The sequence below is a fragment of the Acomys minous genome, assembly GCF_964271855.1.
Source record: "Acomys minous genome assembly, chromosome: 15".
In the NCBI taxonomy this organism is placed as follows: domain Eukaryota; kingdom Metazoa; phylum Chordata; class Mammalia; order Rodentia; family Muridae; genus Acomys; species Acomys minous.
The window spans coordinates 23429824-23457533 of NC_140497.1; the positions used below are offsets into that span (position 1 = coordinate 23429824).

At 39.6% G+C, this 27710-nt stretch overlaps 1 protein-coding gene across 2 annotated transcripts in view; it reads left to right on the plus strand.

Annotated features, from left to right (window-relative positions):
* PURG (purine rich element binding protein G) overlaps positions 1 to 19709 on the plus strand; it is a 31619-nt gene extending 11910 nt beyond the window's left edge. Inside the window, exon 3 of one of the 2 annotated variants that reach the window (XM_084759905.1) lies at positions 3012 to 8445. In XM_084759905.1, coding sequence (XP_084616031.1) covers positions 3012 to 3017 — 6 coding nt within the window. In that variant the 3' untranslated portion in view covers positions 3018 to 8445. Of the gene's footprint in view, positions 1 to 3011; positions 8446 to 18808 lie in introns of those variants that run through there. The other variant, XM_084759904.1, reaches the window with a different exon arrangement.
* Positions 19710 to 27710: the final 8001 nt, after the last annotated feature.

The following is a 27710-nucleotide window of genomic DNA, read 5'->3' on the forward strand; positions in this document are numbered from 1 at the left end:
GAATATTAAGTACTACTGTGACAGATGAGATTCTATCTGACCTACAAAGAGACTAGAAGAAAGATTTAGAACCAGTACCCCGGTAGGAAGAAGGAAAATTTAGAACTAGTACCCTGCAGGCTACCTAGACTGCTTTGAGATGCTCTCAAATTGAAAGCAAGATTTTGTAAGTTGACTGGAGTTTTTGATAAATTGTTTTATTATCTTTTTATACTTATTACTTTTAATGACCTTTCTGAATCCCTCTTATTTTTCACCAGCTATCTCAAGATATATCTGGGAGGGATGAATTATAAAGACATGAAAGTCATCATGAAAATAATATGGGTACTGAAGCATGTTTTTAATTTATTAAGTAATTCTGGCATATAAATCTTAGTAAATGAAAGTGAATGATAACTCAGAAATTACTGACAAGCTTATTGAATATAAGATATTAAGACCTGAAGGAACCTAGAAATTACTACTTGAGCCTCCAAATTATACATTTGTACTGTATATCATGTAATATAAATGATTCTTGGGTTAGGCAAACAGACTTAAAGGCTTTAAATGCTAATTATTTCTTAGGATATATAATTTAGGCAAAATAAACTCATTTCCTTTAAAACACATAACACTATTTCACCACTTTTCTGCATCTTCTCTGTATTTATAAGATAGAGAAACTATATGATGTAGTTTATGCTTCTTAGTTAACAGTTGGAAGCATTGCTTTCAGTCTAGAGACCATTCCTAAGCACTCATTAAGTATATTATCTTTAAAAAAAAATAACACTTAAAAATAATTTACTCCACACTTGCCAGCCTGGTGAAGATTATATAGGCAGAGAGTAGAGGAGCAGCACTTAGTGCCATGTGCATAGGGAGCTAATAACAAGAAAAGAGTTGTTCCCCACATGTGTTTAACTTTTGAGAGCGTATTGGACTTTTGCATTCAGCTCTATTAATTAGCTAAATTGAAAAAGAAGTATGATTTCAAATAGCCAAGGATTATTCTGGAACCATTACCCCGCTTCTCCAAAATACCCATTCGCCCATCTCTAACTACAGAACCACACAGTTCTTGGGCCGCACCTCTGTGATAGCGCACTTGCCTGGTGTCTTGGAACCCTGGGTTCCATCCCAAATACTAAGAAATGTTTTTAAAGGAGAACTAGTTTTTCTCGGGCTTTACTGATAAAATGAATTGCTTATATCAGTTTACTACACCACACAAATATGTACTATATATGTGTGTAAATATACACGCAAACTTTTGTGTTCACATAGATTCCAGTGCTCTGCCCCTGATGAAGTAATGGAAACTGGGTTCATGTCATGTGTGGCTGTATGTAATCAGCTGCCGTAAAGTATTGTGTTGAGCCTGGAAATCTACATTTACAGAGAGAGGGCAAGAAGGACATTCATGCCAAGTATATGCTATTTGTCATCCCAACTTCAAAGCCAAAATAAGATTCCTTATAGCCTAAAAATTTCAAGTTCAGCAAGATGGGTGCTACTTACAGCACCTATTACCACATGACTCGCCTAGGATTGAGTCTCCTCTACCAAGTCAAAGAAATTGTTTTAAACCAAGAGTCTCTTTTTAAAACAACACAGAATCGCCACTGTGCCTCTGAGGAACAGAAAAGGCATTACCATAATAATATATACCCTTAGATGTTACACTTTGGATTTGCTTCTAAAGAGTTCTGAGCACCATTAAGTAACAGTATTTTCTCCCTTTAAAACTGAGTCCAGTTGGGGCCAAGGAAATGGCTCATCAGGTAAGAACACTTGTTAACAACCCTGATGACGTAAATTCAATCCCCAGAAGCCACATGGTAAAAGACAGGAACCAAGGTGTCATCAAGTCTTCATATATGTACCTACACACACACACACACACACACACACACACACACACACATAAATTTCAGAAATGTAAAGTGGAAGATTTTAGTCCAGTAATACTCAGACATTAGTGACACGGCCTATTAACAAGCTCAGTTTGGATCCTCATCTATAGAGATTATGATTTAGTTGGTAGAGTGGTTCTGAAATTAGCATATTTAATCTTCTGGTTCATACCTTGTTCTAATTATCTGGAAGCTTCGTGGTGGTGGTTTTCGTGGTGGTGGTCATCGTCATTGCCCAGGGTGGTCTCACACTGTCTAGGTAATTTAGGCTTCACCTTAAACTCTGCCTGCAGAGTGCTGGGAACACAGGTGTCAGCCACCACCTCCAGTTGAAAGCCATCTATTGCCGTCACCTTAAACCGTAAACTTGTATTGCATTTCTCCAGCTGAAATTGCTTACATTTAAATATTGTAGCATGACCTCATGGATGGTGATCTTTTTTTGTTAACAGGGTTAACACATACTTATTGCTAGCTTTAAACATACAGAGACCTAAGGCCTAAGTCCAGGTGTTTAATTTTGTTGTGTCACATTGGCCAGCTTGTTGGTATAGCTAGTGGACACTGAGGACATCAGTGTCAGCCTCTGTTCCCCTCCCCTGCAGTGTAAATGCAAGGTCCACCTGACCGCCCTTGCCTGCTCCCACTGGCTGCATACTCTCTAGGTTCCAAAGCCCAGATGTTTGTGAAATTCCCTCCAGCTTGAGTTAAGGCTTTTCAGTCTCTCACAACTTGACCCTCTAATTCTAACATAATTTTTATCAGTCTTTTCTCCTAAAATAATAGGAATATTAAAAAAACGTAATTTGGGGATATTTTTGAATGCCTCATTTCTAACAGTAGTATTTTTTAGCATTGTGTCCAAAAATGCATATCATAAAATTAACCATTTAATCGTTCCCTAATGTTCAATCTAAAGAACACTTCTGTCTGGGAAAACTGGACTCCTAGACCATGAATCTCCTACCTCTTCCTAGCCCGGCCCCACCGTGTTTTCTTCACAGCTTTTTAAAACCGTGTACAAGCAGCTTCTTAACCCCTCTTCTCTCAATAGTGGATTTGTAGTTACCGTCACTTTGTTCACCAAATAAAAACCTTATCTTCTTACAGTTCTAGCATGTAAAACAACTCAGAATTGCAAAGCCCTCGTATATATATGAAGATTGCCCGTCTAATCCTTGTGACTGAGTGGAGGGTATGTGGTCCTGGGAGTTCTTCTAGAGAAAGTAAGCTTTTATTCCGAGAACTGGGAGGCTGGTGGCCATTTTGTGCTTGTTTGTTTGTTTGAGATTTGAAGCTGCAGTTGCCAGGGTAAGCAGGTTTAAACTCTAGGCTTTTTATCACTGTTTCCCATGGACAGCAAAGGTTTATTTGCTCCTAACACATCACGTCTATCAGATGGAATGTCTTCCTAGAACCTGACAGTATTACTAGTCATTAAATAGTTTCAAAAATCTTTGCTTCATACAATATGAAACTGTTCAGCCTAAAATAACTATTATGGGAATAATATCTTTAGGTATAAAATAATATGAGTATAAAGTTAAAATGTACTTTTTGACAGTACAGTCTCAAATATTATTTTCAGAAACCTTGGCCATAAGAGTACTGAACACGAAGTTTTTTTTTTCCATTAAGGGAAATTTTTTCATTAAATTAAATGGGTTTAACTAGGGAGGTGTGGTACAACTGGCTGGTTCTGTAGGAGACCAAGCAATTACTTCTCTTTCTTTCCAGGGCTCCTCTCGCTTGTAAAATCTTTCTTCACTGTGTATTATTAGAAGACCTAAATCACAGAGCTCCAGTTAGTACACTGCACTCTCCTGAGATCACGCTTCCAGCCTCACAATTTAGCCAGTCCTCCACTTGTAGTCTCTGAAATAAGATTAGCACTAAGATTTTACAAACAGGAACCTGTAGAAACACTGAATTTCGGCCTGGAGAGTCCCCAAGTTCTGAGCTTTCATTTTAAAATCATTTACCTACTCTTTTATAATAACTAAGTTTATTTAGAATATAAAATGGCTGTGGCACTTACAATGGCTAAAGCTACTTTGAAGTATTGTTCTTTAAGCATTACTAAGCCCTATCTGCATTTAAGGGAGCTTAGGAGCAATTACATAGGTATGTGCGGTTAGTCACCATAAAGCTCTAACTTATATGTGAAGATGTAAGCATTGCAAGTAATGCTTTAGGACAAGCTAAAATTCAAGCAGTCCTTTCCATTAAGGTATTTGTATCTGATGTGGGGCTTATTACATACTACATGTTGTGTGATAGAAAAGATTAATCTTAGATAAACACATAACTTGACTCTCTAGACTTTCAATAATTAATTCTAAATGATAAGTTACCCATAGTAAATTTGTTACACAGCATAGCTTTAATCTAAAGTGCATATAAATGCTAAATTATTTGCTGTATTTATTATATTTAAGAAAGCCAAAGAACTTTAGGTGTTTATTACTTGGACTATTATTTCAAGTCTCTGTGGAGTGTAAAAGCCTGGTCTGGCCTTTGACCTCATGATGCACAGCACTGCTTATATTCAGGTCAGGGCACTATGCTCAGGAGCCAGACCTGGGTTCCTAGCTGGGCCTAGGCCTAGGACAAGTCACTTAAGTCTGGGGATGCCATTTTTCTCACTCATCACTTGAGGGGACCGGATCAGGAAGTGTGAACTCTGGACTCTTCTAATGTCTGTACCCCTTGAGCCAATCAGACTTGTTAACTGTCAGCTTCCTTCTGTGGCCCAATCGTCTCCAGCTGCTCTCTGTTGTGTCCGACATTAGCCGTTCTGCCTTAGCATGCTATGTATTTAGTTCTGGCTGCTTTGCAGGCTTCCTTCTAATTTCCCCAGCCCCCGTGGTTAACCTCGCACATGTGTGCGTCTGTGCGTGCGTGTAAGCTTTAAGTAGACAAAGGCTTTAAGTAGGCAGTTCTCAGAGTTTGATGAGATTTTTAGACATGTAACCTAAATCTTGATTAAACATTCTTTAATCTTAGCTTCCCATATGAAAACTCTTCTCTCCTTGACTTGAATATAGTGTAAAGAGCCTCTTTCTTCCCCCCTTTGCATTCCCCTCCACGCCTTGCCCTGTGCCGATTGCATAAATCATCTCTCTCCGCTTAATCACCACTGTCCCTCTCTGTTCCTTTTCTGCCTTTGAAATCACAGTGCTTAACAGAATTTTAAGTGGTGACAAGTGATAATGAAAGCGATCATGTAAAACCTGCTAGGGAATACCATGTCATTTTTGTTTCAAAGATGCCTCGCAAATTAAGGTGCAATTTGATAATGGGGTCTTCTGTTTCCTAAGCATTCTAAATTTTACTTAAAGACATCTTTGTGCCATGCCCGATGTTACTTGATTCTAAACATCTTTTGGAGCTTAATCAAACTTGTATCCATCCAACAGATATCTCATTTATCTGCCACGTTCCAGGCAGTGCATTCATACATCTGAGGAGAGTGTTTGAAACTATCGTTAATTATCTGTATTTTACGTCTAGCAATTGATCCTTTCAGTGTGATTGTTTACGTTCTGCCAGCGCTCTAAATATAACTCACTCATGCAAGCAGAGAAATACAACAGTGCTATTTTAGACAACAGTCTTGTCTTCGTCATTCCAAATCTCCCTGTGTGTCCAGGAATGAAGGCAGCAATCTGCCTCATCTCATGCCTACTGTGTTCGAGTGGCAATGAGTTCCTGAGCAGCACGCATGAGCGATGACTATGCTTTGCCATGAAGACACATCATATGACGCTACCGTAGTCTCTGTAGTTGGGTGACACGGGGTGGTGACATGTTGTGCATGTTTGCTCTCCATGCCTTAGGCGTTTGTATTCTGCCTCGCTTTAAGTTTTACTTCACTGACTGTATACTCGCAGATTCCTTTTCATATAATAGAACTTACAAACATCCACCAGTGATCTTTACTCTGATGACTGTGGCACTGGAGAGCCACGTGGACTAGGCCTGGTTCTTCGCGGGTTGTATGGGTCAGCAGATGCACTGGTTCTCATAGGGCATTGCAGTGCAGACTGCTCGGGGTTCATTGAGTTATTCACGGTATAAGAAACAGATATGCCCTAAACACTTTCCTGTGACTTTCCATTAACTATTAAATATTTTCCAATTAAGTTAAAGACTGGAAAAGGATATGGAACTTTACATTATAAGATATATGGAACTGGAAATCATTTTCAGAGTTCTTTCATCTGCTCAATGTCATTTTTTCCTGATTTAAATTAGTTACCTGTTGCTAGCCCTCCCTTAGATATATAAACCTGAGGCCCTGACAGGTAACATGATTTGCTGTAATCACCAGCCTACCTAATAATAATAAATAACAAAATGTTAATGAGCCCACTGATAATTAAAACCTTCATAACAGACAAATTTTAGATGGCAGTCTCGAAAACAAAAGTTGGTCAGTTTAAACAGTTTAAACAGTTTAAACATTAAACAATTTTTGCAGTTAAAGGGCTCCTGAAACTGCATCCTAGCCAGATGTGGCAGTGCATGCCCAAAATTCCAGCATTCACAGGTAGAGGCAGGAGAACACAGGTTCATGGCCAGCCTGGGCTACATGAGACACTAGCTCAAAGAGAGAGGGGGGGGAGGGAGGGAGGGGATAGTAGTTAGCATTGTGGGCACTTTCTTGTTTTCACGTGGTCCTTAGGCTCAGGTCTTCACTCACTTTATGCTGCTTTTAAACCCTGGCAGAAAACACACAGCTCCGTGCTCTGGTACCCCTGTCAGTACACACATCCCTGATCTGGATTCTGGCTGTCAGTGCAGAAGCCTAGCTTCAAACATGCATTAATCTTTGCCTGAGCAGCCTAATCTCTTTGTGTCCTCCTGTCACCTCTTGTCATTGCACCTGCATCGTGAATTTAACTACCTAATTTGCATAGTGGGTCTAATAAATCAACTGATGAATATTTCCCTATGTTCACTTTTTTCTAGTTTATCTGTTTATTTAATATGATGTTTTATTCATACATGCATACCATTAGCCAGTGCTCTTATGACCAGGAGATTTATAAGTGGCCACCTAATAAACTGAAGGCAGACTCTGCTCCAAAGCTCTGTTTGAAGGTAGCGTCAGATTTTTATCTAGCCTGCTCAAGAGCCCACATCTCTGTTGGCCTCATGTGTATTTACAGTGAATGGTGAAGACTCCAGAGTGCTGCAGTGTCCTTGGTTACAAACCAAGTCAGTCATATTCATTACGTCATCTCCATTAGAGCAAGAACTCAACACATATTAGAAATAGCTCCACCTCAGTAGGATTAATAACACTGTGATCAAAGCTGTAAGTGGGAAATCCCATGAGATAAATGGCCCTGTGCTTGGTATCCCAGTTCACCACAGTTGCGGCATTGCTGAGGAACTGGCCATCTCAGTTTCTGAATTTTACATGCAAATTGGATCATTCTGACCTTATATTTATGGCCATAAAAAGTGCATGTGCAAGTTGGCCTAATCTACAAGAATTATCATATATTTATAAATTATCATACATTTAAATATGATATATGTAAGTTGCATTTTTAACTGCTCTGTGTACTAGGATTATGAAGGAAGAGCTTAATAGACGTTCCACGATTGCCTTTTACTATGACAAGACTGAACCAGGCGTCGTTGCCATCGACTTCCTTCACTCCCGTCAGCACTGATTTTAATGCCCCTTCTGGGTTCTAGGACCCCTGAATTCTCAAGCACTCAAGCCCTAGCTAGCACAGACATTGGTGTCAGCCAGTACTGGATGGACGTCCAGATCTTATCAGTTGTGTAATTTGAGGCATTTAATTTTAACTTACGGTGTTCTGAAAATTTATTTATTCAACAGCCAGTTTGTACTTGCTGATCACCCACTATGATCTGGGCCATCTTTTGGTTCCAGGGCCTTGAGTCCATTCCAGAACAAAAGGACCGCTGGTGGACCAGATACTCCTTAAGAAAATAAAACATTCTAAGATGCACGAAGCCATAGCATAATATCTGTCACATAGTAACACTTAAGATATGAACAACATTATCCATTTTCCCAACACATAAAAATGCATGATTCCACCGGAAGTATAACAAAGTGATGCAGAATTAAGAGCGGGCCTCACTGTAACGCCAAGAACTCCCAGGGAGCAGTGGCAAGGGAATTGAATTCCTTCTAATCTTCGGAGCCTTTCACTTATCTGTAAAAGGGCATGGATACATAAGTGAAAATTGCTTGGACAGAAAACCAAAGGCACTAACTGTACAAAAAAAAAGTATTCATGAGAATCCATCAGAATTAAAATTTTTTGTTCATCCAAAGACATCATTAAGAAAACTAATAAGATTATGTTTAAGAAGTTAAAAAAAAATGTTCCCATCTATAAATAGCCAAGCATTAGGTAGGTCACATGAGTTGAAGACCAGTTGCCCCTGCAGTAAAAAAGTTATTTCTTATGCTTCCTCATCTTGGCATGGATAGCATGTGACTTGACATCCAGTATCTACTTACCTACTTGCTGCATATGCCACCAACTTTGATTCATTCCGAAGGGCTCCCCTTTACCTTCATAAACGGGGGGGGGGGTGCAGAGCAGGGGGAGGGGGTCTCAAAGGTATCTTGCAGCTCCTTCAAATCCACCTACCTACACCACACCTCAAAACTCATCCTAGATCTTGAAAAGTGGTTCCCCTATCAGCCGGTGATCATCTTTTGGTTCGGAATCAGTGGAAGAATGTGTTTTATTTAAGATATCGCCGAGTAGTTTTCTCTCAACCACAAGATTTTCTCTTTCCTTTATTCTAAAATTGAAACCATTATTACAATTCCAGTGTGGTAACATATGCCTGTAATCTCAGCCTCCCTGGAGACCAAGGCAGGACTGCGCTACAAAATTACGACTTTACCCCCAAACAAACAGATTTTTAAAAAGTGGAAAGGTTATGTATGGGGCTCATTTTAAATCCTGTAAAGGAGGAACTCTCCACTCCTAAGGTCCTAGGTCTCAGAATATAAGGGCAGCTAGTGTTTGGGCCCCAGAAATGGCTGAAGAGCACTGTGCAGCTCGTGGGCTGGATGACACCCTCCCTCTTGGTGATCTTAAGTGTATCTTTTTTCCTTTTATCCCCGCACAGGGGCGCTATTTCCTTTTGACACTTAGAAACTTATAAAACTACAAGAAATGTCTACCCGAAACGTCCACTGACTGGTGTGCCGATTGCATCGCTGTTTCTTGTTTCCTCTGAGAGGTACACAGGGACTGTTAAGTTATTGAACTGTTAGAGGAAAGCTACAGCTGGGAACCTGTGCTATCTTCTTACAAATTTATTGTTTATTATAAGTATATCAGCTTTTGTTTATGCACTTTTCTTTTAACAGCCATGATAATAATTACAGGTTAGGAGAGTCAGCCTTCTTTTGTTTGGGGTTTAAACTAATTAAGCATGTGCCTACGCTTTCCCTTTTAGTCAGTCTTCGTTCGTATTGTCAAGTAAGAAGCCACTTTTCAAGGTAAGGAATAGCAATTTCAGAAATTGGGTTATTCATTTACCATTCAACATACCCACACTGTAGCTGTCATTGTGTAGGGTCATTGTTTCCCTCTACTTTTCCATTTTTCCATTTTTTCCCTCTACTCTCAGGTGGAGGTGATTATGAACAGTAAAATCTTATTTTAGATATCTCTGTATGACACACAGATAGGGGACAGCAAAGCCTTTGGCAGGTTTTAATTGAAATTACCAAAAGGAATAGACTGGAGAAATGATTGGCATCTGGTTGCAACTTTAATGTTACAAATGAATGCTTGGCATCACTTGTGAGCAAATTCTGTCCAGCAGAGTAGCATCTTCTTCTCAGAACTAATGTAATTTTCTTTTACTCTTCACATAATAAGGTTATTTCTGTAGGAAACTAAGTATCCATTAGATAGTTGACTCAAAAAGTACAATCTCTTTGAAACCGACTAACAGGGGGCGAATTATAACAGTGAGGTAATCATAAATTAGGACCCACACTGGCATCCCAAGGTTTCTAGATGTGGAATGCTATGTACCAAGCAGCATGCCGTAAAATCCTGTTTCCCTCTCACCTGCTTGCACTGCATCAGTATCCATTCTGAGCGGGTGGCGCCCTGCTGTAACAGTAGTCCCCTATAAGTCCTGGATTCCATTCCAGAGTGAGTGGCTTTTTGTGGGAGAGTTTGAAAGGGAAAGCTTTGAAGAGAAAAATGGCACCTACCTTTTGACACTTCTGAAGGGATATTTGATGTATTTCACTGTGATGCTTTTCAATTTTTGATTAAAACGCAATTTACGCAGTGTCAGATGCTCTGCCACTCAATCAGTTTCAGTGAATATGGAAACATGGAATATTTCCATTACCCAAAATTTCGTGTATACCTATTTCCAACCAACATGCCCACAGCCCACTTACCTTCCTAATTTCCAGAAGCAACCATTGATAATTTGCCACATATTTGTGTATTCTAGAATTTTATTTAACTTAACACATATTTTTAAATTTTCGCTTTCTTCCGTCCGTGTTAGATCATCCCATGTTGTTGAGTTTCACAGTAGTTTCTTTTTATTCCTGATATCTTCTTTCAAACAGATCTGAATTGTGTATCTGAATTGGTAAATGTCTAGGCAGCAAAGCTATAATAAAAATACGAGGCGAGAAAATACTATCCAGTAGTAAGTGGCAGTGCCCGGAAGTTTCACACGCCTCTCCCTCTTTACCTGGGGTTATATGGATCAAGAAGTACTATTCAGGGTACTTGAATACAGAACATGGGTGAGAGCCCATCAGCACCACCAGTGGCCGTTAAACTCATTTCTTTTATGTATAGCTGTGCTGTGACCCCACAGAGTAAACGTTAAAAGTAATCCCAGGTGAGGAGATACTTACTATAGAGTCTTATCAGAACACCCTGGTACTGCGTACCTGCAGTCCAAGTATCTGGGAGGCTGAGGCAGGAGAACGACAAGTTCAAGGCCATCGTGGGACCTAACTTTGCCTTTTACAGAAAGACAATAGAATTAACACTTCCAATGTCTACCAACATAATGATACCTTGGCAGCTGTTGTGCATTCTAGAGGATGTAACGTGGACCTTGGAAACTCAATTTTATAGTTAGAAATTCTGTTTGATCTGGAATCCCAAGGGCAAGTTATCTAAGTCATGGATGAGGGATGAGCAAGCACATCGAGGTTGACATCTAGATTGCACCTGGCTTTTCCTAAACATCCTAATGATGTCTTAATCTAAGTTCTGCCATTTTACTCCAAGTCGGTGAAGATCTGGCAGCAGCAGAGAATTTGAGCAAATATTATTCTGGTTCTGGGGTGCCACTCTATACTCAAATGCACCTATAGGGTGAAAGGCCTTGTCATCTGCTGTCTTTTGCAAGAGTTCTATCTTTGTCCTATAGATAACTGAATGTGACCCTGCCCTGCGACTTTACCTACCTCCACCTTCAACACTGGGAACGCAGAGAGATCAATCAGCATGTTGTCACATAGCAGCAGCATACATAACATCCACTCCCATCCATTATAGAAGGACAGCACATCATTCAGTGTTTAAATGATTATTTGGCCATAGAAAAGAGCCATATAGCAACATAATGCTTATATCAGTTCATGGGGAAAGGTCCCCTAATGAGGTAAAAATGTAGCCTGAGTGGTGAGAGAATACTAATAAAACTTACTATTATTTTAATTCTCCAAATCTCATATCCACTTGTGTTCTCATTCCTTTTATGTCCCTGCGTACCACTAAGTACCCCTACAACCCTTTTTTGCTTTCTTAAATACATCTCTCTCTCTCTCTCTCTCTCTCTCTCTCTCTCTCTCTCTCTCTCTCTCTCTCTCTCTGTGTGTGTGTGTGTGTGTGTGTGTGTTTGTGTGTGTGTGTGTGTGTGTCTCTCTCTCTCTCTCTCTCTCTCTCTCTCTCTCTCTCTGTGTGTGTGTGTGTGTGTGTGTGTGTGTGTGTGTGTAGGTGGACATGCTTGCCATGGTGCACATGCAGAAGGCAGAGGACAACTGCAGAGAGTCATTTCTCTCCATGCATCTTTAGGTGGGTTCTGGGCTCAAACTCAGGTCACCAGGCTTAAACAGCAAATGCCTTTGCCCACTGAGCCATCCTGCCTGCCTGCCTTACCTACTCATACTTATTTTTCTCCTGCTTTCACTATTCATATTTCAGTCTGATAATTCCAAAAATACTGAAATGAAACTTCTTCTTAATATGACCTACTTTCATGTAGAATTTGGCCTACGTTGTATTTCTCATTTTTAACAGACCAGTTGGATTTGAATTACCAAGAGAACCTTATTAGTAGAATTTAACCTGTAAGAAGAACCTACAGAGCCATCATAATAAGCCTCAAGGATATAGTCTCAATTCTAAAGATTGCTAACTTCTTTTGGGTAATCTCTAAACAGTCCATCATCATTTTAGTTGTAGTAATTAATTTTAATTAACTGCTGATAATGTTTCTTGCCAGATGGAAAAATGAGGATATAGCCCCTGTTGGCATTTGAATATGAGAAATGATATCAGCTAAATGTGAGGAAGGGAAAGACATCAGGGGTTGTGGACTAGAGAATTAAAAACTTCGGGTTTTGGTGCATATATCCTGCTTAGAGGGTTTTTGAAAAGCCTAAGCATAGTTGCTATTATAGTAAGCACCTTTCTCCCTTCCTTTGTTCTGGAAAGAAAAAAAAAACAAGCAGGATTTTATGGAGCTAGAGGTGCTGGCTCAGCACTTGAACATGAACTTAGCACATGCAGGGCCCTCGGTTGAATGCCCAGCACCCTAAAGAATCGGCTTCCCACTTGTCAATTTTTGCTTCATTACATTTTTGTTATTATTGCTTCTTAGTCAACATGGCGTCACTGACACTGCTGGTTTTATATACATATGAAGTGACTTTAAGTTAAACTTTCAAACTTAATATCGAAAGATATCTTTCCACTAATCATAGTTAAAACTACAACCCTGGCTTTCACAAGCATTAGTTTACTTTCCTCTCTTTACAGTGGGAAATGAGGTCATGAAGTGACCTGGTCTTTAAGCAGTGAAGCCACAGAAACTTGTGGGAGTAGGCCAGCCTCCTAAACACTAATTTTATTGACAATATAAATCCTAGCCACATACTGTTGTGACTTAAATAGGATTATTCAGGATTTAAACTGCTTTTTTGTAAAATTGTTGCCAGACAAAGGATAGTGATTATTTAAAGAGAACATTTAATACTCAGAGCTATGTAGAACTCTGAGCCGCCAAACTTTTAAGGCTTAACTCACCTTTTTTCTTGAAAAGAAAATCAATTTTGAGTGTCTCCCAGATTCCCACTTGGTCAACAGAAGAACCAGTTAGCACAATAAAGACTTTAGAGCTCGAAAGGATTGTTGGTGTCATCCAGTCTAACCTCAGAAGTCAGGCAGCCCAGGGAAATCACTTCTTCTCTGGGGACTTCGCTTTCCTTCCTGAACTGCAGCCCTCAGATCCCAACACATACACATGTGCTGCTGTCTCTTCCTTCCTTCTGAGAGCCTCCATATTCATGCTAGTGGGCTGCAGCTGTACGCCTTCTTTTCCTGATTCACTGGGGTCTGAATTAGCCCCAGGAAAGTATTGGTTACTATGTGCAGCAGCTCACCTTTAGCTACAACACCTGGCAAAGGTAAAGACGAATAATTCCGAGTTCTAGGGACCATTGTAGTGAGTGGTGTCACTGGTACTCTGGAAAGTAAACTGGTGGGCTGTGTCATGGTAACTTGAGAATAAATAGGGCTGTGCTGTTACTCAGGTAGTAATGCCACCTACCATAGTGCAGTGGAGGCCAGCTCAGCTCCTCATGGAGAGACTGCAGGGGCAGTATAGCATGAAGGCCGTGTGTCTATTTTCTCAGTCCTGTTTCTCATACATTAACTCAGCAGGTTATCTATCTGGCACATTCCATCCTCTGCTGGGTCTGACTATTAGAGCAGAATGCAAGATCCTGTCTTTGGCCCCAAAGATGATAAAATGTGCTTGCCCAAGTAGGGTTATACATCACTACCTACAGAGGAGAGAAGCTGCGGCCCACTCTCACGAGCTCTGTGCAATCCCACCACTACCCACGCAATTGATGAGTACTGCCAACCTCCTCCAGATACAGCGAGAAACGCATACTGTAACTGCTGTGAGGAACTGGACAAATGAGAATTCTGTAAACGTAACAGCTAAAGACAAGATTAGATCATACAGTGGGGACGGTTTCCTGCAGATGGTCAGTATTTCTGACAATGTATCGAACTGCTACCACAAGCTTTCTTCTAGGTAAAGTCAATCGTGTAGCCTCTACATTGTCAAAAAAAAAAGTGTGAATTAGCAAGAAAGACTTCACACTACTAAATTATTTGGGGCATTAAATCATCAGCTAAATTAGTTAGAGTATTCTATATAATATGGACTTTCTGTGTCTGCAGTTTTGATTAAGAATTTCATGCATTTCGGTGTTTAAGTATTGCTCTAACAGATTTTAAATGCTAAAACTATCAAAACCAGATACTTAACAGTAAAGGGAATAATTTTTATGCACAGAAACTGTAAAAAAAAATCTTGTGAATAGATGTCTGTCTGTCCTGTGATTAACCCATCAGTGTACTGGACTGGTTGGTGGAGGAAGGAGAGTATTAGCAATGGTTTACCATGCATGAGCCTTTCTGATTGGACTATATTTTCACCATTTTCAATGTCAGTTTCCTCTGAAGACTACCATATCAGTTTCTGTCTCCTGGTCTAGCCACAAAAGACGAAAGGTTTATATAGCTGGACATTTCTTCCAGACACCTTTTATTAAGGCAGTCTTAGAGTATAGAACAGCAGTTCTCAGCCCATGGGCTGTGGCCCACTTTGGGGTCACATGTTAGATATTTACATTACAATTCATAACAGTAGCAAAAGTACAGTTTTGAAGTAGCAGCGAAGTAATTATATGGTTGAGGGGGTCACCACGACATAATGGGCTGCGTCAAAGGGGCGCAGCACTGGGAGGCTGAGATCCACTGCTGTAGAAGGAGAGAGTCTTAAACTGTAGAAAAAGGAAGTGATCCCTTCAGAGAGCCATTTAATGTTCTGTGGCAGTGGACTGATGCTATTTTAGCAGTTGTACTTTGATGTTTTAGCCAGCCTTCTCACTGCACTCTGCCCAATTAGCCTCTGGCATAAGAGAGCCCAGCTATCCTACACTGTGACTACTGACCTTACATTCTCACTTTCCCCTGAATGATGTAAAATTTTATCTCAGTTTTCAAAGAAACAACCTCGTTTAATTTCATTACACTCAGAAATAGTAGAAATATTCAAAATTTAAATTTGTATGCATGCCAGTATTTCAGCTATATATTAATACAGTTAATACATGGTAGAGAGCCATCTTTAAGTCTTACCTGATGAAATGGGAATTCAGCAATATGGGGAACTAACATACAATTCTTTGATTTGTTCCATATTTTCATGCTTTGGTTTCCAGTGTCCTTTTATCCTTAGAGTTGGTCAAAAATATAACATCTAAAACACACTTCCATTTAGTGATTCTATTTAAATAAAAGAGATAGGATTATGTAAAATCAATATCGCACATTTTTGCTGAACTTCATAAAAATGAGCAGTTAAGGTGGGAAACCTCAATATTTAATACTGTTTTCCAAACTTGGTTAACAGATCATACAGTTGCTTTTGTGATAGAAGAGAGTAACTATAATACGTAGTCAAATGGACAGAAAATAATAGCTAAACCAATATGTTTTTTAAAGCGTAAGACTTCTGCGCATTGCATGGCAAAGTATTGCTAACATTTGCTTAAACAAGCTCTCCTGGTGTGGTCAGGTTCTGTGCAGTGTCTTCATTACATTGGACGTGAATCCTCTAAAGACACAGGCTCTCAAGAGTTACCACTTTAAAAACACTATGCTGTTTTTTGGACAGTTATACTTCAGCTTCCTGGTTATATTCGTGATGTTTGTAGACTGTACTAGTACACAAAAGATGAACCTATATACGTACTTAGAGTTTGAAAAAGTAGAATTGTGTGCATTTTAGAAAAATATATGGTAACTTGTGGCACTTTGAAAGAGGAATGTGCAATTATAACGGTTTATACCGCTTTGACTTTTCTAACCCTAGAATTACCCTTACTAGGCTTTAGATTCAAAACCAAACCCAATCCTAAAACTAGCACTTTGTTCCCACCGTTAACTCCTGTTTGCTTCGTGATGTGGAATGTTTCACATAGATTATTCTCCCCCTGACTTCTCTCTTCTGATGTCCCGACCTCAACACCTTCAAAGAACAGTTTAAATGAGTCCAGTGATTGTCAGGAAAAACATGAACACTGGGTGTCGTGACCATTTACTCTTGTGCTGATTTAAATGTCAGCAGTTTTCTTGTTAAAATTCTTTTTAAAAAAACAAACAAAAAAAAAAGCAACCAAATAGTCGAATATTTTAAGTAATGTTTCTTGATTTCAAATAATTTGATAGATATCTAAATAGTCATAATTTATCCTGAAATCTAGATTTTTCCATGCAATCAAATATATAAATATGCTTTAAATACACCCATATTCTCCCAAAGGAAATAAAATGTATAATAAATGGATTTCTATATGGGTATGGTTCCTATATAGATAAACTTCTGTTCAACCACGGGCATTTTACTGTGACATACAATGGGTTGTAAGCAAAGTGGGTATAAATGCTAACCTTAGAAGTTGGCACCAACACAGATTATGCATAAACTTATTGTGATAGAAGGCATCTATCTGCCTGTATCTGAATGATTTACCATTGGTTTCTCTAGCCTTCCCTACTTAAGGCTGCACAAACATTTTAAATGAAGGAAAATAAAATCTATGAACAAATAAATTTTTTTAAAAACGGGCCCACTTGCCACAGTTTGAAAAATCTGTTGAATTTTTTTTGAAGTTCATCGGCCACGAACACCTTCTGAGTCTTACATATAAGTCACACCATTTAGAAAGCACTCATTTCCCATCCCTTCAAAAATATACTCGGAATTGATGCAAATTCATAACTTTTAACTCCTAACTATTAAAAATTGCCATCTATATTGAAAAATTAAATGGCATAAGAGCTACAGAAGATTGGTAATTAATAACAGAGTACCCATGACTATGAAGCTTGTGATAGTATTGGGTTTCTTGCAAAGCCTTAAAATATTTTAGTGAAAAAAATTACCTGAAAAAAAGAAGGCACTTTATTATCTGGAGCTAACTATTTATCTGCATAGAATTTGTCTAAAAATCCCTTAAAGTATTCTTTATCCTTTTATAAATTTACCCTAGTTATACATTTTTCTAAAGCCACATAGACTATAAAATGACAAAGTAAACTATTTTAATTTAACAGAAAATTGTGTTACATATTATAAACAATGAATAATACAGAAATGAAAATAGAAAAAAGTATATGTGAAAATGGTAAACCTGTCTAAGTTAACATATAATCATTTGAAACTACCATGTAAAATTTAAAGACTTTGAGTGATAAAAATTTAGACCTCTTTTACTTGTTAAATGTTATTTTTAATTAGCTCTACCTTATCTAAAAATGATTGTCAAGTAAAAGGGCAATCAGAACTATTAAGCTAGCCTATCATAGCTTTGTTTTGTTTTGATTGAACTTTTTTAAATATAACCATAAAGTATTAAAAATTTATTTTGCTTCTTCTTTGCTCAAGTCATCCTGATTTGGTGAATTATCTAACTTAAATCATTCCTGTAGATGTGCTGGTATATATATGCTCCCTCTTGGGGAAATCAGTGGTTGATTTATACAATGGATTTAGTCAGCAGAAAAAACACAATATTTTTTTCAAGAGTATCAACCCTTGCATGTTGACCCTTAACATCTGCCAACATAAAAGTGATAGGCTAATATTTTCCTTTTTTGTTTGTGAAGTGTACCTAAATATTTTAAGAAAATGTTTTCCATGATGTTACTTATTTTCAAATCTTTCTACACTTTAGCCCTTTCTCTCTTTCTAGTTTTAAGTGTTTTAATAAATGTAAATGTTTCCTAGACAGAAGCATCACTTCATGATATAGAAAAGAATCAAGTTCATCAGGTCTTCCTTAACCAGGAAGACTCAAAGCAACTTCTGTGTCAACTGTTTGGTTTCTGTCTTTGTTTTGTTTTTAAAATAAGATATATTAACCCAAAGGTGTGTTACTGTCAAGGCATGAACAATCTTCAGTGTAGACCTATTGAGTATTTTGTGATGCAAAGTAACAGGCTTCTCTCAACCTTTGTGATGCTAAGTATCCCCTTAGAACGTTTGTTTACTGTTAGAGTGTTGTTCTGAAAGATGTTGGTCCTCGTGGGATTTTTAGAAACTTGGAAAACAAACGCATGTATTACAAGTATAGAAATGGTGAATTGTAAACCTACCATACAGGACTGATTCTATTTTCGAACATGTTTCACTGTTAAATATAGCCAAGATAACATTGCTGCCATGCCGTACCGAGTGCTCCTTCCTAAATGACCCTGTTATCACTACTCCAGATTAGATGTGAGGCAGATACATGATTGACTCCTGTGTCTGCATAAATATTTTCAGGTATATTCTTCTCTTGGTGAGTAAAATTATATTTTCCATGATATCAGTACTTTGAGATCCGAATATACCTGTATCAATGCTTATTGCACGTTTCTTATGCAGTATCTTCATTTGCCAAAATTGGCCTAGGCTAAAACTGGAGGGTTTGTTACATGTTTTCTGCCAGAAAGGTTTTCAATTATATTAGTAGTGGGTTTGTACTGTAAAACTAGTGGACCTCCCTTTAAAATTTCTTATTTGCTAAATTTAAATTAATATTTTTTCTTTAGCTCACAAATTGCCCTAAATCCAGAGCGAATCTCAGCCTTTTTCACTGTTGTCAGACCAAGCATAAGGAACAGCCCTATGATCCTACAAAAACAGTTGAGGAATAAGGACTAAACCCCTTATGTTCCACTCCAGAAAAAAAGGCATTTGGTGAAAGAAATGAACCGAAGTTCATCATGAGTGCAAGGCTTCTGCACTTGGCATTCCTGCCCAGAAGGAAAGACAGATACCACCACCATTGGCACCATTTTCACACTGACCTTGAGCGGAAAGCCTCCACCACACTGGAGGACGCAGTTGGGCTTGCTGGGGAGCTGGGGTGGGGTGAGGGTGTCTCGTTAAGCCTTTCAGTTTCCCAATTGCTGTTTGCCAGCTTTGAGGGAGAAGACATGTAGAGTTGAAAATACTTTCCTAAGAGATCATGTAACTATTTAACTCTGAATTTAAATTCTGAGGAGAGTGGATCATTTCAATCCACTGCCTCATATAAGAAACACTTTTTTAAAATCTGTAACTGCTTTAGTGTTAACAGGGTACAAGGTGGGTTTTGTCCTGTATTGTATTTCAAAGGTTCTCATCGGTTGTGACTGTATTGTACTGTATGAAAAGAAGTCAGAAATTGCCTTGTATTGTTTCTAATGGACCATAACACATACTGATTCAGTTTTCATGTTCCAAATTTTTCAGTGATGCATGTTCACAGTTAGGTCCTAAAATCCTGTGGTGCTAATTCCTCCATAACCCGATGGTGCTTCTGTGGATGCTAACTGCACACATGCTAAACAAAGCTTGAAATTTACAACTTCCCTCCCTTCCTCTGTTTATATGAAGTAAAATAAAATAACTTGAACTTGTCTCAAAGTATCACTGACAATCTAATAAACTGGTTTATATGTGTCATTAGTTTGGATTCTTATTTTTCAGAAGTCACCTCAGTCACACTGGGCCCCAAATGCTGATCTTACACGTGTTTATTTCTTTATTCATTTGTGCCTGCAAATTTATGTTGTCTCTAGGAATTGAAATCCACTTGATCTAACTTCTGAAACCATGTTTGGATAGTACCCATAAAACCAAGCCTTGTCTGGCCTAAGAATAAATGCCAATATGGTGCCTTTGTCTGTTTTAGTAGTTTATTGATAGTTGGTCATTGAATTGAGCCAGAAGAAAACATTTGCAAGAAAGCAAGGACAGGACACCTTCTACGTCTTTATTTAATTTCAGACAATGCTAAAAAGAGTCACTCCTCCAGAGCCATATTTAAAGAGTTGTTGAACTGAAGTGTGGGCTGGTGGCGGAATTCCCACCATGCCTAAGGCCTTGGGTTCAATTTCTGCAATACAAAAGTCAGGAGGAATATTTCCTTCTTCCAGTATGAAGATAAGAACAGAAATAATCAAATTATAATTTCCCAGAACAAACTGACATCATCCATCAGAACAGATAACAGAGAAATGCATGTTGACTCTCTCATGAGATGTTAAGCTTTGCCAGCAATACTGAGACCTGTAGTACTAGGGAAGCTGTTAATAATCTCCATGAAATTAGCATTTCTCTCAAGCCAGAGATAAATTTAATACTAAAGCCATATGCAGATTTGCATTCTAACCTTGTATCATACCTAACTACTGGGGATATTAAATTTTGGAAAGAAAAAAAAAATAGGAAGCAAATTACTGAAGCTTCTCCGACCACCGTCACTGGCATCAGATATAAAGGACTTGTGTGCACTAATCTAGTCAGTGGGTCTGGCGACTGAAATGACATTCACATCTACCACTGAGGTTCTTTGTTATACATTAATTTCACCTCAAAAAGCTATTGAGTCTCATCTGGCTTCTGACGTCAAAAACTACTTTGGAGAATGGAGTTAGAGGTATGTTCCTTAGACTCTTGAATAAATGCAGCCTCTCCCAGAGATATTTCTACACATAGAACCTATTTTACAGCATTCCATGTGCTACAAAGGAATTCCACATTCCTTTAATGAAAGAGGAAGTAAGTGAATATATGAATGTTTTAGAGAGTCTTTATTTCTGGTAATATCTGTCAACATAAAGATTAACTCTATCTCCAAGAAAGAGTAAGAGAATAAATTTTTAGTTTTGTTAGGGAAAAAGTTATTTTTTAGTATGAGGATATTTACAACCTTAACCCCATAGTCAACTAGATTTCTGTATTAATATTCACTACAATATTTGTACCGTCAAAAATTATTCTTAAAAAGGTTATCATTTGGGGTGCTCTAACATAGTGAGACCATGCCTCAAAATACACTGGGGATGTTGCTCAGGGGTAGAGCATTTGCCTGGCACATTTGAGGCCCAAGGCTCAATCTTCAGAACCTCACAAAAATTAATTCAAATAAATCAAACTCGTCTGCCTTAAATTTAAAAAAAAAATTCAGTTCCTCTAAGCAAAACCTTGATTCAAAGATATAAAAGTTATGCATCTATCTATAGGTTTCAGCAATATTTTAGGACATTGTCTTTTCTGATCCTAAAAGAATGATTTCATTACAAAGTCTAAAGCTCGAGATCTTTCTTTTTTCTCTACGTCCTTTCAGAGAAGCATTTTCAAAAGAAATCCAGCTGTTCTCCATTAAGGAGAATCTTTCTAAGAAAATTTCTCACATAAGGCCCAAGCTTGCTCGTGTTTGGGAACTAACTTTTCACATCAGGAATTGTTTTGAGTCTGAAAATAGACAATAATTGTAAGAAACCAACATAATGAGCCCATCTAGTTCATTTTAACCCTGTCCCCTGTGTTCGCTGTCTTAAATACTGTAGCACTGCATACAGATTCACACTCCAAACTAATACTGTCTTCTTCTCTACTTTATCCCTGGAAAGAGGAGGTGGATGTAAAAAGTAATACAATTCCCACAAACATGAGTGGTACTTCTTCATCGGGCTGAATAAAGCACGGAACGCAGTGAGTTCGGCGCTACACACAATTCTTTGCAAATTGATGTCTTGTCCTCCGTGAATGGTAGACAAAGCTTACACTTTTTACAAAACATAACATTTGATGCCATAAAAGTCTTAACAAAAGACAAGCAAAGAAAAATGGCTTCTAAATGAAAGGATTGGGTCCCGGCTTTGTGTATTTAGAAACTCGGTTTTGTTAGCTCATTCTGAATGAATTCATAAGAAAGTCCCTCAAAACAAGGTCAGGAAGAAAACATTTCCGAGTGCCAGCTATCCAGAGGAGAAATGAAGTAATTTACAACAACAAAAGTCTTACTCCTGGGGTATTCGAGGAAGCTGTGTTAAGCCACAGACTTTGAATTTTAATTTTCTGCTTGTCAATTACTGTTTTATAAGCCTTACAATTTTTCAATTTCAGAAATTACACTTTAAAGGAAAGGAATTAGTGCTAGAGAGACTAGAATTCCTTAGTCAGTTGGTCAGCATATTCTTTCTGCAGTAGAAAATTCTGCTTGAATATGGTGGATATTAGGATGTTCCTTGGCAAAGTTTTAAAAACGGATAAAGGAGAATGAATAATGTTTATGAGTAGCATCTTGTCATGAACACTCCATGAGGCAAACTTCCAGAGAACGACGTTCACATCAGCTCATTAGAACACAGTCCCTTCAGCCCAAGAGGGAGAACACTAACAAATCCTTATGCTTTTCCCCCCTACATTCCCTTGACTTCATATCTTTTTTTTTCATTAATTTATCTATTTAATCACTTTACAGACTGTTCGAAGTCTTCTCCTTCCTTTCCTTCCATGCCCACCCTCACACCCCCCTCCTCGCGTTCCCCCATCTCCTTCTCAGAGAAGGGGGGGTGCCCAAAAGGTACCAACCCACCCTGTCACATTGAGTCTCAGGAGGGCTAAGCACATCCTTTCCTACTGAGGCCAGATGAGGCAGCCCAGCTAGGGGAAAGGGATCCAGAGGCAGGCAACAGAGTCAGACAGAGACAGCCCCTATTCCAATTGTTAGGAGACCCACATGATGACCAAGCTGCACATCTGCCACATATGTGTAGGGGGCTTAGGTCCAGTGCATGCATGTTCTTTGGTGCTTCAGTCTCTGGGAGTCCCCTTGTATCTTTCATTGTGGTATGTTATGGTTTATATAATTCAGCCACATAATCTCTTACATTCAGTATTACTTTACGATCATTAATGATGTGATACAATTGGTACAATTTATGCTTATAATTAAGCATTATTCTTACTCATAAATTATTCACATATTGTATAGTTACATAATTTTTCATGCAATTTCTATTAACACCAGCATTAATCATTATCAGTAAGGATATCCTTCACCATTACAAGTTTTACATATAGGAGCTCTCTAATCAGGGGCCCCCTTTTTTATTTGTTTCCTGGGTCCGGCTTTGGTTTTTGGTGTTTCTGTGACAGGGTCTCACTTATCTAAGGCTGCCTCAACCCCACTGTGTAACCAGGGATGACCTTGAACTTCTGATCTTTCTGCACTCATCTCCTTAGTGTATACATAAAGCACCATACCTGGTTTTATACAATGCTGTGGATTGGATCCAGAGCATGATGTATGCTAAGGCATTACCCTACCTAAACTGTACCATATCCCCAGGTCCTTGTTCTGTTAAGACAGGATCACAGTCACACCATGTAGTCTTGGCTAGCCTGGTATTCACGAGGTAGCCCAGGGTGGTCTCAAGCCCACAATGATCCAACCTCAGCCCCCTGAGTTGGAATTACAGGCGTACATTACCCACACTTGGTTGTACCTTTCCCTTTCGTGGCTGAGATCTGTGGAACATTTCAGTTCAGCACTAGTGACCAGTAAAAGGTCAAGACCCTAGTTTGTCGCCCTCCCCGCGGCTCTTCCCAGTAGACCACAGCATTTATTACAATGGACCAGATACAATGCTGGAATGCTTCTTGACGCTTCTCCTTGCAGCCACTGCTAACTGACCACACTCAGCATGCAAGATTGTCATATTCGTCATTCATTCTTAGCCACCCACCCACCAGCACGTGTCTAGGCCATCTGTGTTAGTCCAGATCCTCCAAGAGACACGTGCCAGGATGAGAGTACATGTGCAAGAGATGTATTTATTAAGGGACGTGCCAGTGAGAATGAAAGCCGTCTGACCATAAACCAGGTCTTCGCCTCTGAAGAGAAACCACAAGGGGGCAGGGAAGAAAGGAGAGAAGGAATAGAGAATATATTTATTAAACTGAAGTGCAGTTCTATGCAAACTTCCTCCAGGCTTGTAGGGAGAGTTTAAGGCAAATCTGTCTTTTAGAGAAGGCCAGGGTCTTGCAGGTGCAGCCCTGCCTACCATCACTGGCACAGTTAATCATTTCTCAAAACATCTAAGGGGAAGCACATCCCAGTGCCAACATGGAGACTGATTTTAGAACACAGCTATCTTTCATGACAGCTGTTAATCATAACACAAAATGCTCCACAGTGCATTCGTGTTCTGGTATATCTCAAATTTCTGGCCCCTTCCCTTTAAAACTGTTAAGCAGATAGCTAGGTCATTGGCCAGTATCTGGGAACCGTAAATATGAAGTATATGACCAGATACATAACTTGGAATTTCTCCCATAGCCACAGATGTGAGATGAGAGTTGCTGTTACATCCATTGGGAGGGATAAAGTTAAGACCATTTGGACAGACTGTTCATGCCGCATAGTCGTACCCTCTGGTCCTGTTCAGCTTTATAACTGGATGTACCAGGGTGTGATCATGGACTTCCACTGCACATGCCCAACCGTGAATTAGAAGGTTCAGTAGAAGCCAGACCACAGCGGGCAAGTCTGATTTTATAATCCAGAATCATTATCCCTTCTAGGGCTCCATGATATTCCCATTACTGTTTCTTCTCTGCAGTGGCTGGCATGGTTTTATCCCAGAATCCCAGGGGCTGCATCCTGAGAGCTGATTCCATAGAACTTGCCATCACTCCAATTTTGCCCACTGTATCTTGTTTCCTACACAGACAGCTCCAAAGCCACTGGGTCTATTCAATCATATGGACCAAGCAAGATGGCGATTGTACATGCTACACAGCCCTGTCCTGCTCTGAGCACTGTTCAAAACTGGCAGTTACTGTCTACATCACACAGAGTATAGGTCAAAACAATATTCTTATTTGTGGAATACATTGTCCTCAATCCCAAAGAGGTTTCACACGCTGATGTTCCTTGATGTAGGAGGGATACAAGATGCACCTGTTTGTCTTTTACTTTGAAGATGTCCTGGCAAGATTTTGACTGCCAAGTGCCCTGAAAGCTTCACTGTAGTGGCAGGATGCTGAATGTCCATAGGGTACCTCATGGAACTCCCATCTTCTTCAGCCCCCTCATCCCTTCCTCTGTCCAATGTTATTACCACTGCAGCTTCATTCTATTACAGAATTCTCCACTATGTGTTGGTCTTGGCCTTATCCAGACCTCCAAAAATTGTCATCATAGTGAGTTTTCCATGTTTTCTTGGGTATTGGATTTGGGGTCCTGAGAAAGTTGAATTCCAGGTCACTTAATCCCACTCTCAAAAATATAGCCCAAGGGTTACTCCTTGTACTTGTGTCAGAATACTCTAATCTTGATGCTTAGCAATGGGAGAATCGTCTTTCTTCTTAACAGATGATTCCAGCTTCTGCCCACCCAGGCTTCTCTGAGTCTGAATCTTGGTGATCAGGCAGGAAAGGAGATGAAGGAATCTACTTAGAAAAGTGTATGTTACTTTTATTATGGGCTCTGCAGCAGCAGCATGCACAGTTCAAGTGCTGGGTCTTACCAGGTGGGAGTAAACACCTCTACAAGCCTAAAAGCTTAAGTGTGGGACTATCTGCCTGGACTCTATATCCAAGGGCAGCCATCTCCATGTCCTAGGCCCAGTTCTCAGTTTTCAGATCAGGATTTTCCCAGGCTTCCAAACTCCCCTTTTCTCTTACCCCAACACCCCTTCCTGGATGAACACACCCACACCTAGAGAGCTCTGCAATTCCAAACTATTCAGTCTTTAGTCCGCTCAGTCCTGTCTGTCTGCTCTGCCATGTTGTTGAAGGTAAGGACCCCTTGGGAAGCCACTGGGGAAACCCTGTGCCTCACACTGTTAGTTATTAAGTGTTCTTTCTATCCTCTACTGCCATGAATTCAAGTGCCTCCGCTATCACATCTGCATCTTTCTTTCCCACCAGGATATAGTCTACCATCACCATAAATGAAACTTTCTGCATTTGATTCACCACCTTTCACTATGAACTATTCATTTCCCATCTATCAATCAAACTACCCTCCTCTTTGCCTATTGAACAGTTAGTGAATAAACTTCAAGTTAACATCTAAGTACCTGTCTTATTGGCACGTTGTTAGAACTGCTTGTGTTAGGTCAGGTCACCTGGGAAACCAATGTAGGACATGCTATGCTCTCCAAGGCTAGGCTCTAAGTGTGAACTGTCACCACAGAGTTACATTAGATGCTTGGTCCTCAGGTGGTGGTCCTGTTCTGGGAGGTTCTAGAAATTTTAGGAGGTAGGTTCTAGGAGAAAGCAGGTCACTCGGGAGATGTTCTCAGGAGATATTTCCTGCTGGCGCACCCTCTGGAAAACTCTTCTTTCTGTTCTCCTAGCTCTCATGAGTTGAACAGCTCTACTCCCATGTTCCTATTGCCTGAGTGTTCTGCCACTCCATGGGCCCAGAATCAGTGCAGCCAGCCATGACCAGTGAAAACTCTGAAACTGGGGTCCAGGATAAACCTTCTAAGTTGTTTCTTTCATATACTTAGCACAATGATACAGAAGTAACTACCGCCTAGTTTGTAGGTGTGTAGAAAATTTATTGAGGTAAAAGCTAGTGAGAGGAAATGAAGGCGACAAGACACAGAGAGGCATCAGACTCTTCCCTTCTCTGCCACGTTCAATAGCTCATAGACCATAATTTATTCATTAGAGTTCCAGCCCATAGGGCATCCTGTCCCTTTTTGTGCACGGCATGCCAGTATTTCATCAGTGGATTTGAAATACATATTGGTTGACTTGATATGTAAGAAGCAGAACAGGACTCGGGCCTTCAAGAGACAACATGACAGCAGAGCGGGGATGCTTTATGGCAGCATGGAAGCCAAGAGGGAACTGGCCTCTTTAACATGAGTCCTTGATTCTGATGAGGACATCCATCTCCGATGCCAAGGTATCCGTGGCTGAACTGCTGCTGCCTGAGGCTATGAGTAGGAATGAAACCTAGCTTATTTGGCTGTTAGTAAATGGATAGGTCCCAATTGAGGAACAGGTATCTTGACTTGGATAAAGCATGTGCTCACATCTGCACACACACACACACACACACACACACACACACACACACACACACACACACACACACACACAAAGTGAGCAAACCAAGGTGAAAGATAGATAGATAGATAGATAGATAGATAGATAGATAGATAGACAGACAGACAGACAGACAGACAGACAGACATAATACCAACAACTCAGAAATCAGAGTCAGGAAGATTTCAAGCTCAAGGCTAGCCTAGGCAACATAAACTATCAAAGCAGATATGAGATGACGCCAGTCCCCACCGTTTACTGAAGAGCTGTTAGTGATAGTTGCTGGGAGGGGAGGACAGTGGGAGGGAGGATCAGTCTCTCTTGAGACTACAGCTACTGGTGGGTTTCCCATGCTCCAGTGGATGGCTTTATACCCATGCGCTAGCTAGACTTAATTGGGTGAAGCTAGGAGAAAGGCATATTGGGGTATTTTGGCAGAGGGGGAAAATGGTAACTCTGTGCTTCTGTGACCATATTTTGTCATATGTATATGAAATTCTCAGAAGTAAAGAATTTGAGAGAGAGTTGGCAAAGGACTCTGCACTGCCCTCTCGTGTCATCACCATGCTGTGTGTAACTCTCCCAGCAATCTACACGCCAAGTCTCAGT